The sequence below is a fragment of the Nomascus leucogenys genome, chromosome 14 (assembly GCF_006542625.1).
Source record: "Nomascus leucogenys isolate Asia chromosome 14, Asia_NLE_v1, whole genome shotgun sequence".
Lineage (NCBI taxonomy): Eukaryota > Metazoa > Chordata > Mammalia > Primates > Hylobatidae > Nomascus > Nomascus leucogenys.
The window spans coordinates 68,670,715-68,683,188 of NC_044394.1; the positions used below are offsets into that span (position 1 = coordinate 68,670,715).

A 12,474-nucleotide genomic window follows, 5' to 3' on the forward strand; every position below is an offset into this window, starting at 1 on the left:
TACAGATATAACTGAAGGAAGTTATATTCATGTGATATTAATTAACTTATTTTAATTTAAGTCTGTGATTGCAAAAGGATTGCTAAATAAAATTCAAGAATCAGCTGGCTATGTCCCTGTTTATCTGAATTTTTCTGCTCAAACTTCATCTGCAAGGACACAAGAGATCATTGAGTCAAAACTGGAGAGAAAAAGAAAAAATATTCTAGGTAAGAATCATTAGTTTGTCCCACACAAATTATTCATTAAGCTAATAAATGAAAGAAATAGTGCATGTAATAAAATGACAATTGGATATTTTATTTGCTTAATTTACTTTTAAAGGTGATTCTGTTCATGGCATTTTTATGCTAGCTATGTAAGATATCTTAGTGTTGCCAAGCAAGTCATTTATTTCTATCATCACCTTAAACTCAGAACATCTTCAATCTCTGCCTCTCCATGGTTCTCCCTCTCTCCACCCAGGTTCTTCCAACATGCACTGATTTCCCCTTATTTAAAATAAACAAACATCTGTATATTTGGCACATTGGGTTATCTGAACTCAGTGAGGAATAAGTATGAGACTGTTGTTTTTTTCTTCAGTCAGTATTTTCAGCCAGGTTTTGTGGAAGCTTCCCCACCCTCCCTTATTAGCTGCTTAGATAACTAGCATAACTTTCTGGTCACCTTCAGACATTTGGAGTCTGGGCCAGTCTAAGCCTCAATCCAATACCCAATTCAAAGTTCCTCCTCTCATCTTTCCTAAGCCAGGTTTGTGGCTCCAGGTACGTATGGGAGGTGAAGGGGTCATGGGATGCTCTTCACTCCTCCCCACCCTCCCTGTAGTAGGCTGGAATATGCAGGGAATGGGAGGAGAAGAAGGAAAGGGCAAGTTTCTTCTCCCTAGCCAGTGCTCAGATGGGCCTCTCTGTGGCTGGTCCCTGCTTCTCTAGCTGACACTGAGTGGTGTCCATGCTGTCTGTGAGGCAGGCTTTCAGGAGTGGGCTCTTGTAAGCAACTCCCAAAAGAGCTGTTTGCAGGTCAGGCGTTGGCCTTACCACTGGAAATTTCCCTGAGGGTCAGAGTCAGGACCTCAGCCCTCACTCTCCAGCAGTCCATCTGCAGCCTCTTGCAGCTGGGGCCCCACTTGCTCAGTCCACAGTCTCTGGGGTGGTGCACCAGCCAGGGCTCAGGCTTGGCTGCCTCCCACATTGCCCACCATCCAGCAGGCTCTGTCATGCCAAACAATGGTGCTGCCAGCTGCTTCACTGCCTCCTCTCTCTGTCCCCTCTCTCCTGCTCAGGTAGGCAAAGGGCAACAGATGCCGGTCTATTTTCTGGTGGGGGCCCCAAATTCTTACAAAGGTTTATCTTAGACCCCTTCCTTACCCCCCACCCCTTCCTGCTACTTGGCTTCCAGGGGGCCACAGGATGGAATGGAGCACTCAGTTTGCCTTGGAATCACCTACTGTAATAATCCCAACCACAGGGACATGGCTATTTGCCCATCGGGTTTCTCTTTCCTCTGCTATCACTCATTCCTTTTTCTAATGAGTGTGTATATTTATTTAAATGTGGCATTGTGCAGCCCCACTGCACTGGATTTCCCATTGATGTGATCAGGATGCTTTTGAATATCTAATCTGATTTCCCTGTGAGGGTGCTGTGATGACATTTATGAAGGAAACTTTGGCATTCTTCCTCTTCCTACTATGGAAAGAAAATGATGTTCCTCATTCATGCCTAAGCCACACGGTTGCTGAGGGCAGTGGGTGTGGCTGAGACAGAGAAAGGTTCACTCCTTGCTGGAGAGAGGCCACCATCTTGTGCCCTGACAGTGAGGATAAGGGGCCACCTGGCATGACAATGTGGACGTCCTGACCAGGACCACATCTTCCTGCAGGGGCCTGGGTGGGGCCAGAAGGAAGTCTCTCCTCCTCCAGGCAGAACTCAGAACTGAGCTCTTTATGACCTGTAGGATGTCATTGAGTCCAAAGTCATACCCTAGCTTTGTCTTACATTTTCTAAGGGAAAATCATAATTCTTAAATTAAATTCACTTTATTTCCCTAGGAGCACCGGGAAACAAACGAATTGTGATTTTTGTTGATGATTTAAACATGCCCAGACTGGATCGCTATGGCTCTCAGCCTCCGATTGAATTACTTCGGCAGTATCAAGATTTTGGGGGATTTTATGACAGAAACAAACTGTTTTGGAAAGAAATACAGGTTACTTTAGCTTTTAAATTACTTGGTGTGCTTAAATTTAAATGTCAAGGAAATATGATGTCTAGTTTGTGAGACTACCATAACGAAGTACCACAGATGGGGTGGCTTACACAACAGAAATTTATTTTCTCATAATTCTGAAGACTAGACGTCTAAGAACAAGGTGTCTTCAGGATTGGTTTCTTCTGAACAGCCTTTCCCTGTGTCTTTACATGGGCTTCCGTCTGTGTCTGTCTGTGTCCAAATCTCTTCTTATAAGGACACCCGTCATACTGGATTAGGGCTTACCCTAATGGCCTCATTTTAGCTTATCACCTCTTTAAAGACCCTATCTCCAAATACAGTCACATTCTGAGACACTGAGTTAGGACTTCAACATATAATTTGGGGACAGGAGACACAATTCAGCCCATAACATGTGGCCTCAGTTTTTCCTCCATGTATTTCAATGCATTCAGTCTATATTGAGTTTTTGCCATGCTTGATTCAGGAGATCCATGGACAAGTGAAACAGTCCCTGCCTCCCAGAGAGCTTCAGAGGGTAGACAGACATTTCTAATGCAGATTGGTGAGAGGGGAGAGACAGGAGGGATTCAGGGGTGGGGCTGGGTTGAGGATGGGAGAAGCCTCCCAGAAGTGACGCTGGAGCTGGATTCTGAAGGCATGCATGCCAAAGCAGGGAAAGGGAGTGTTTTACACCCCAGAAGTGGGGAATGTAAAATACTACGGTGGTGTGAATTATGAGCACCAAAGAAACAGGAGAGGCAGAGGTCACATCCCATGGTGCTATGGGCCCATGAGGAGGAACCTGGATTTATCCTGTAAGTGCTGAGTAGCTGCTGAAGGAAATGTTATGGAAAGATCCCCTTGGCTGCAGGGGAGGGATGGGCTAAAGAGGAGGCAAGACCAGAGGCAACTGCAATAGCCTAGAGAACAAGAGATGAGGGTCGAGCCTCCTGTGGTAATGTGTGTGGTCAGAAGGGTTTAGAAGCCAGAAGGCAGATCAGCAGGACTGGTGTGTTAGTCAGCGTTCTCTAGAGGGACAGAGCTAATGGAATAGTTATATATACATAAAAGGGAGTTTATTAAGTATTAACTCACATGATCACGACGTCCCACAATAGGCCGTCTGCAGGCTGATGAGCAAGGATAGCCAGTCCAACCTCCAAAACTGGAGAACTTGGAGTCCGATGTTCAAGGGCAGGAAGCATCCAGCATGGGAGAAAGATGTAGGCTGGAAGGCTAGGCCAGTCTCTCTTTTCACATTTTTCTGCCTCCTTATAGTCTAGCTTCATGGGCAGCTGATTAGATTGTGCCCACAATTAAGGGTTGGTTAAGGGTGATTCTGCCTTTCCCAGCCCACTGACTCAAAAGTTAGTTTCCTTTGGCAACACTCTCACAGACACACCCAGGATCAATACTTTGTATCCTTCAATCCAGTCAAGTTGATATTCAGTATTAACCATCACAGGTGGCGTTTGGAGTCAAGAGGGAGACGGGGGAAGCTAGGTTGACTGCCCCATTTCTGTTCTGGAGAACAGAAACCAACACCCTTGACAAGAAGAGGGCGGGGGGCATGTTTAGTTTTGCTCACAATAAAAACAAATAATTGTACCAGGCACTATTCTAAGTGTTTCCCACCTACTAGCACCCAGCATCCCTACAAGAGGGATAATGCTATCAGCCCTGTTTTATAGATCAAGAAATAGACCAAGAGTATGGAGTTATGTGACTGGTCCAAGGTCACACTACTAGTAAGTGGCAAAACTGGGATTAGAGCCCAGGCCATTTGGCTCCTGAATGTGTGATTTCAGCTAAGATTCCTCCCTGCCCCCATTGCTAAGCTCCAGTTCCCTGGGAAATCCAGGTAGAGCACTTTCTGTCTATCAAAATGAGAGCTTAAACAAGGCATAAACATTCCGTGAAGTGAAAAATGAGTGTAAGAGGCAGAGGGATAAATGGAGACTGAAGAGAGGGTTCAAGCTGTGCAGAGGTGAAAACTGATGGGGGCACAGGTAGTAGGTCCTGAGAAAGGGGCCTCGGTCACCAACACAGGGAGCCCCGGATGGAAGATGAACCCATATTCAGTTCCTGGGAGCTTTATCTTTATAAACAAAGCAATCTTTTGCATATAAGGCTTTTTACTTTCCAAATAAGTTTATCTAACTTTATCTTCCCGGCAATGCAGTGAGGAAAGAATATCACGTGCCCTTTGCAGGTTTAGAATTCCCCTGACTCAGTGCCATGGGGATGAGGGTGAGAAGAGAATGACTGCCAAACCTCCCACCAGGCCAGCGCTTAGTGGCTCCTCTCTGCCAAACAAGTCACATGGAAATGCCTCGCCCTGGCATTCTGAGGCTCCCACATATGGCCGTGAATGGCTGCTCTGATTCAAGGGTCTTTTGCTGCTCCCTGCACATGCCCCTCAGTCCCACTGAGTCAGAGGCTTGCTGTCCCCTGAATGCACCCATATCCCCCACGGCATGCCTTTGTGATGGTGTCCTCTACCTGGAAGGGCCCTGCTCTCCAGCTCTCCCCTTGTAATCCTCTTACTCCTTCAAGGCCCATCTCCAAATTGCCTTGCTCACAAGGTCTTTCCTTAAACTCCCATTTCCAGTGTGAGCTCCTCTTTCACCCGCATGGAGCACTATGTGTGTCTTTATGGCCTTCACATTCTATCTTGAATCAGAGCTGTTGATGTGCTCATCTTGTGTTGCATTCCTTCATGTTAGACTCTGAGCTCCTGACCTCCATCTCCCTCATCTTTATGGCCCCTGCTAAGCTTAATACCTTGTACATAGTAAGCCATTGTTTATTGGAACTGATTCACGTAGAGACAGGGACTTGTCCACCTCAAGCCTTGGTACTGTAGATCTGGGATCAAGAGTGCCTTCCTCTTGGTCTTCAGATTCTTCCTCCTACCAAAGGAATTGGCACACACTCTTCCCTTTGCCAGAAATGCACCTGCTCCCTTCACCCCTATGGCCTTGTCTTCTGCTCCTGTCAGCTTCCAGCTCTCCACTGCAAGTGCCACTTCCTTGGCCAAATCTTCTCTGACCCACAGACTAAGTTAGGTTTCCCCAACAAGCATTGCCTCAGCATTATATCCCTTTCCTTCAAAAAACTTACTGTGATTTTTATTTTATTTTATTTTATTTTTGAGACAGGGTCTCATTTTGTCACTGAGGCTGGACTGCACTGGCACAATAGAGGCTCACTGCAGCCTCAACATCCTGGGCACAAGCAATCCTCCCACCTCAGCCCCCCGAGTAGCTGGGACCACAGGCGCATGCCACCATGCCCGGCTAATTTTTTGAATTTTTAGTAGAGACAGGGTTTTGTCATGTTGCCCAACCTTGTCTTGAACTCCTGGACTCAAGTGATCCGCCTGCCTTGGCCTCCCAAAGTTGTATGTTTATTTTTAAGATCATTGATTTGTGGTATTAACCTCTGTACTTCCCACTAAAGCTGCTTTAAGATGGAATAGGTGGCATGTTCTCTCCATTAGACCCACAGGGCTTTTGCTTTCCATTTAACTCACAGTAGCCCAGGCTATTTGTGGATTCCATATTTGAAGATTCACCTGCTCACAAAATTTATTTGTAACTGCAAAATCAATATTCATAGCACTTATTCTGTCCTTTGCAGACATGTACAGAGTGGCAAAAAATTCTAGCTGTCCAACCCACAGTTCCCAGATGAGGTGGAACAAGACAACACTCTGCCTTCTTTTTCAGCTCTCATGCTGTAAACAACTGCCCTTTTCACAGTCTACTTGAGGCCACATTTTCACATTTTTGTGCCTTCTGTCGGTGATTTTGCTATTTAAAATGGCCCAAGTGTGGTGCTAAAGTGCTGTCTACTATTTCTAAACACAAAAAGGCTGTGATGTGCCTTACTGAAAAAATGAATGAGTTTGATAAGCTTCATTTAGGCATGAGTAATAGTGCTGTGGTCCATGAGTTCAATGTTAATGACTCAACAATATAAAATAAGGCATTTTAAACAGAAACACACATAAAACAAAGTTATGTATTGGTAGGTTGACGAAAATGTCATCATCAGAGACTCACAGAAACCTAACCCTAGGAGCAGTGGGTCAGTAACCACTAATCCAGTGCTCCAGCCAACTTTACTAAACTTAACTACCATGAATAATGAGTATTTGTTGAAAGAATGGCTATGTTTTATCTTTAGATAACAAAGTTTTTAGGATTACAGTTTCACATAAAGGTATTTATACAAAGTAGATGAATTAGCTGAGTGACCTTGAGCAACTTGCTTAACCATCCAGGGCCTTGGTTTTTTAATCTATAAAATAGGTGTAATTATAGTGATCTCTTGGAGTGATTGTGAGAATTAAGTCATTTAACATGCACAAAAAAATGTAATGCAATGCTGGCATTTGGGAAGTCCTACCATTAGGATAGGCAGGTCTCATTTCGTTCTCTGCTGAGTGATCCAAGTGGATTTCTCTGCATACAGGATGTAACAATCGTATCGGCGTGTGCACCTCCAGGCGGTGGCCGCAACCCTGTGACTCCCCGCTTCATCAGACACTTCAGCATGCTGTGCCTCCCAATGCCGTCAGAGCACAGTCTGAAACAGATTTTTCAGGTGAGTGTTGATTTTAACTTAGGCAAAAGGAGGAGAAGAAAGCATATTTGTTACAATCAAAGTGGTGTCTTGTGTTTCTAAGGAGTCCATCTATCCATCTCTTTCCTGAGCAGGAAGCAGGTAAATATGGACTCCTGGAGAGTAGCTGGCAGGCATTTGCATCACTACCTTCTGTATCTGTTGGTCTCAGAGAGTTCTAGAAATACAGAAAGATTGTGCAAACAAAGCCCCTACCTTTAGAGAAGGCTGCATCTTAGGTCCCTGCCACTTAGCACTCCACACACAGTTCTTAGCAGATCTCATCACTACCAGCCCCTGCCTTTGTGCTCATCTTATCCCTAACCACCAGGTCTGTGTGTCCACTAGCCACCAAACTTGGCACCTGATACGCCAGAGAGCTCAAGCTCAACACACCTAAAACAGAACTCATCTCCTTGGCCACTCTCGCTAAGAATAATAACCTATATTTTGTCCATCTGTACTCAGTTCCCTAACGGGCTACTTCCCCATCCTTTGTATGGGAAAAATAATAACGCCTGCCCTACAAGTGCTCAACAGATTGTGAGACATTATTATTTTGTGTAGAACAGTAAGAGAATATGAAGCAGCATGACTAAAGCCCCACATAACCAACCTGCAAAGGTTGCTTAGAGAAGAGAGATTATGAGCTGAGTCTTGGGGATGCTGGGAATTGACAGGGAGGAACAGATCTTAGGAACAGGAAGTGCTGGGTGAACGCAACTGCAGAGGCAGGAAATGGTAAGGTGGGCACAAAGGTAGAATAAGACAGTTCAGGTGACTGGTCTGGAGAAGCTGATGACAGTGATGTGGACAGTGATGCCCAAGGATGTGGCAATTAAGTGAATCTCCACATTCACCAGCATCAACTTCTTCCAGTGGAAGCCCTCTCTCAAGAGGGACAGACCCCCCATGTATACAACCTTCAGTACGTGGAAAGGAATTTTCTGTTTGTATTGAAATAGCTTATTTCTGTGGGAAATTATTTTTAATAAATTGAAGTAGTTCCGATAAGCTGTTTAGGAGCTAATGCCAAAATGATATATAAAAACTGCCACATTTTGAAAAACTTTGGGAGAGTGCTTTAGAAAATATGAAAGGATGGGAGCTTAGCTCCTATAATTAAGCACCAGAGTATAGAACAAGACATAACAGGAACCATCAAATCCATTAGAAGGGTTGTCTAAGGCCTGCACACTTTTTTGAGAACTTTTATATTTATATTTTGAAGTTTGAAGTGAGTGATTCCCAACCACACCACAGATACACTGTGATGTGATGAGTGGTGAGGGGTGTCTCAAGAAACTTATGCCTGGTTAGAAGAGACTGAATTTGCCAATTATTTCATTTTTTATTAAGTTGAAGCAAATACAGGGTTTTATGACTAGAAAAATGTCATTCTTCATCATTCCAAAATGGAATGATTTCCATTTTGTGGGTGGGAAGAATACAGTGAAGTCTGGGCCACTGGGAAAGACATGGTCCCCAACTCTCAACCTCCTGTGGGATTATCATGTCCATGGAAATGTGTCACCCATGGGAACATCGTCCAGCAAGCACATCACAGCTGAAAACTGGCTGTGATAGGGCTGCTTCTTCCCACTGTAACTTTACAGGTTTACATTTAAAACCCACACTAGCTATAAGGGGAAATAGAAATGATATGTGGCAAAACTGAGAGATTCTGGGGGCTACTAGGTTGGACTGAATTCAGGTGGGAAAGAATATTGCTCTCATTACAGCAGACAGGGTATTTTTGCCTGTAGGAAAAAGAACTTGCTCTAGGCCCATGGATCTCAAACTTCATTTTTCATCACAACCCACCTAAGCGGGACCCAAGAATTCATCACCCATCTGTCCTGTCCTTCATTACTGTTTGGAGGAGAAAGAACTTGGATATAATCAACAATTGAAGAAGAGCAAAATCAATAAGTTAAAGTAAATCTATTGTTAGCAACATATATAAATAGATTTATTTCTACGGTATAAAAGAAGCTTATGAGTCTAAATAGTACATGTATATTATATATAATGTTTTCAATCACCTATTAGTGTTAACACGATTAGTCCTATCGTTGTACTTTCTTTGATAGTCTGTTGCAAATTAGTCAAACAGTGCATATATGCAGGGAGTGCACCGCTAATGCCCAGTCACAGTTTGCACAGTTGGAATATGTATATTATAAGTGACTCTTTCTTGGACCACAGTTCATATAAACCTGAGTGTTTACTTATTGGAAATTTATGTGCCAAAATATGCATCACTATACACTCTAAGGGTAAACTGAACAGCACACGACCAGGTAAATTAAATTTAATGAAATTTCTAATTAGAAAGCTATCACAGCAGTAACCAAAAACCATGATCAGCTCCATAAACTAGTGATAATGTGCTTATGCCAAAGAATCTTTCTCCCAAAACTGAGAAACCTGGCTGCATCTTGTGTGCATGTTCTTAGTAAGAGTTTTGCAAAGTTGCCAAACAGATCATGTAAGCCAGATCCTTAAGTAGAATACCAGGCTGTGGTCCTCAGTAAATTCTATAATGATACGCTAATTTTAATGTATGGATACCAATTTAGTAGCCTTTAATTCATTCATTAAACAAATATTTGTTGAGCACCTTCCATACGCCTGACATTGGTGTATCATCCCTGTCCTCATGGATCTTCTTCCATGGACACAGATAATGAATAGATAAATGAAATATCTAGATAGAGACACACAGTTACTCATGTATATGTTAGAAACTGTATTTGTATTTGTGTCATGGAGAATAGAAGTCTGGAGCATTTTACATACTTATAACATATATATAAATAAAATTATCAGCTTGTCTATTCTCCATCATACACATACAAATGGACAGATTTTCATCAAATTTAAAGATTGGGTTTGAGATGGTCCTACATAAAATACAGACCATGTGGACTATGTTAAACTCATGTTGGGGTCCCAGGAGGGGATACCTAAAGAGGTCATCCTCAAAAGTTAAAGCAAATGTTAAACAGGAGGCTCACTGAAAAAAATACTCAGGTTTATTTCAAAAGATCTCATATATGATACCAAATCTGAAGTCACAACTTCAGATTGGACTAACTTGCAAACATTAATATGCATTCTTGTGGCTTCTTCCGTTAGTTACTCCAGGGTTAATGGTGATAAGAATTTATCTATTGAAAAAACAATAATGATTTTTCCAAGCACTTGGGGGTCAAGGACTAACTAATAAATACACATGTTCAAGTTGTGATGTTATGGATGAGAAGATCAGAGAGACTGATGGGAGGACTTGTTTTCGACTGAGTGGTCAGCAAAGGCCTCTGTGGAGAGACAGCACGTAACCTAAAACATGAAGGATGAAAAGGCATCTGCCAAGCAGAGAGGGCTGGGCACAGGGAGAGGGGAGCAGCAGTGCAGGGGCCTGAGGTTGGAAGGATCATGAGTGTTCAGACTAGTGTGGCGGGGACATGGGGAGCAATGGAAGGGAGGAGTGAAGTGAGGGAGCTGGGGGAAGGGTGGACCAGCAGGGAGACCAGGATGGAAGTGGAGAGGCCAGAGTGAAGGAGAGAAAGGAGAAGCCCAGATAAAAAAGAGTGGGGCCCAGGATGAGGTGATGTCCGGGGAAACAGAGGGAAGCAAACAGATCCAAGAAATGTGTTCAAGATTGATTTTGCGGGACAGAAAATGGGAGGTGTCTAAAGAGACTTCCAAGCTCCTGAGCTGAGCTTAGGAGGGAATGGCCAGCTACTGAGATGGGGAAGCTGAAGTGTGAAGGAGTTCACCATTGCAAGTAAGTCGCATTTAAAATATACATGAAGATGAAAGTCTATGAGAGTGGTGGTCATTCATCCATAAAAGTGAGAGAGAGGGTTTCTGTTCATTTCCAGGTGGGTTTGTGCCCTTCGTGATGACCCCTTGGACTCACCTCAAGCAGAGGTCTAAATTACTTGAGAGTGTGTTCATGTAAATTCACTAGTCAGATATGAAGGTCACTCAGGCATCACAAAACAATCACAGAAGACAGGAGTGAGCACATTCTCAAGAATGTTTTCTGAAATGAGCAGAAGAGCTTTGATACCAGAAGACTTTGTGTTGGAATTTGGCTTTCTATCTATTATTAGAAAACGTTATCATCTGGAGTATTTAAAAGATAGATATTTGCTTTAAAATAAATCTAATCCTCTCATGTTATGTTTCTGGTTCTAGGCCATCTTAAATGGTTTCCTGAGTGACTTTCCAGCAGCTGTAAAGCAAACTGCATCAAGCATTGTAGAAGCCTCAGTTGAGATTTATAACAAAATGAGTGTTGACCTCCTGCCAACACCCGCCAAGTCTCATTATGTCTTTAACTTGAGAGACTTATCCAAATGTGTGCAAGGTAGTGTACTGAACCCTCATTTTCTGATCTGCACCCTCCCTACTTTTCCATTGGCCCCCAAATATCTCAGTAACATTGTATGTATGCAGGTGTCGGTGACTCACCCAGAAATCGCATCATCTGTTCCTATTCAGGCTGAGTGCTTCACAACTGTTTCACATGGCCAACACTGCCTCCCATTTCTCACTCCCAGCTGATTACTTGTCTTTCACTGAAAAAAAAAAAAAATAGAAGCAATTGGACCAGAGCTGCCTCATCTTCTAAATCTCCCCGACAACCTGCATCTTCCTTCCCTGGGCTGAGCTGCCCCTGCATCTGTCAGTGTCAGTGCTCCTTCTAATACCGAACCCAGTCCCCTCCTGATAGGATTTTGCTATCATAATTCCCACTTCTCTTCTCATCTTCAAAGTTTCTTTTTTTATTGGATCATGCCTAATGGCATAAAAAGCCACTGTCATACCTCCCATCTTAAAAAAAAATTATTTTCTTTTAAGACCCATATCCCCTGATGGTACCCCTCCCATTTCTCTGCTCTTTCTAGAAAGACCTCTTAAAGAATGGTCTCTCCTCCCTGTCTCACTTACTACCTCCAGTTTTCCCTTTAATATACGTCAATCAAAGTGTGATACCCAACACTGCGCTCAACTGCTCTACTTGAGTGCCGTCTCCGTCTGCTCAGATCCACTGGTCAGCTCTCAGTGGCAATTAACCTCACAGCAATGTCCACGCAACTTTCCCCTCCCCACCTTCTCTAGTGGTCCAGGGCAGGCTCTCCTGGGGTCCCCCCTCACTGCCTGCTGTCGCTCAGTCTGTTTTGATAGCTGCTCCTCTTCTTCCCTACTTCAAAATGTTAGGGCCGCAGGGCTCAGTCTTGAGATCTACACACATATTCCCTCAGTAATTCTGATCAATTCTGCATCGTCAAGTACCATCTACTCAGAGATGGCACTGGAGTGCCTGCCTCCAGCTCCCACCCCTATCTAAGAGTCTGACTTTCATATCCAGCTTCCTTCTCAGTGTGCACCCTCAGGCATCCAGCTGGCCTGCTAAACTTGGCATGTCTAAATGGAACTCTTGCTTTTCCCCTCCACCTTGGCCATGCATACCCCGGCCCCAGAGGAGACTACCATTAGTTGCTCTGGCCAGGAACCTTGAAAACCTCTATGCAATCCATGAATAATCCTGACAGCTTTATTTTCAGAATATATCCCGAATCTAACCACTCCTCACCACTCCATCCACTACCC

At 43.7% G+C, this 12,474-nt stretch overlaps 1 protein-coding gene across 1 annotated transcript in view; it reads left to right on the forward strand.

The window, feature by feature from the left end:
- Window positions 1–12,474, forward strand: part of DNAH6 (dynein axonemal heavy chain 6) — a 354,720-nt gene that overhangs the window by 204,631 nt on the left and 137,615 nt on the right. Inside the window, exons 39-42 of the mRNA XM_030828117.1 lie at window positions 62–209; window positions 2,054–2,211; window positions 6,697–6,828; window positions 11,056–11,227. Coding sequence (XP_030683977.1) covers window positions 62–209; window positions 2,054–2,211; window positions 6,697–6,828; window positions 11,056–11,227 — 610 coding nt within the window. The remainder of the gene's footprint in view (window positions 1–61; window positions 210–2,053; window positions 2,212–6,696; window positions 6,829–11,055; window positions 11,228–12,474) is intronic.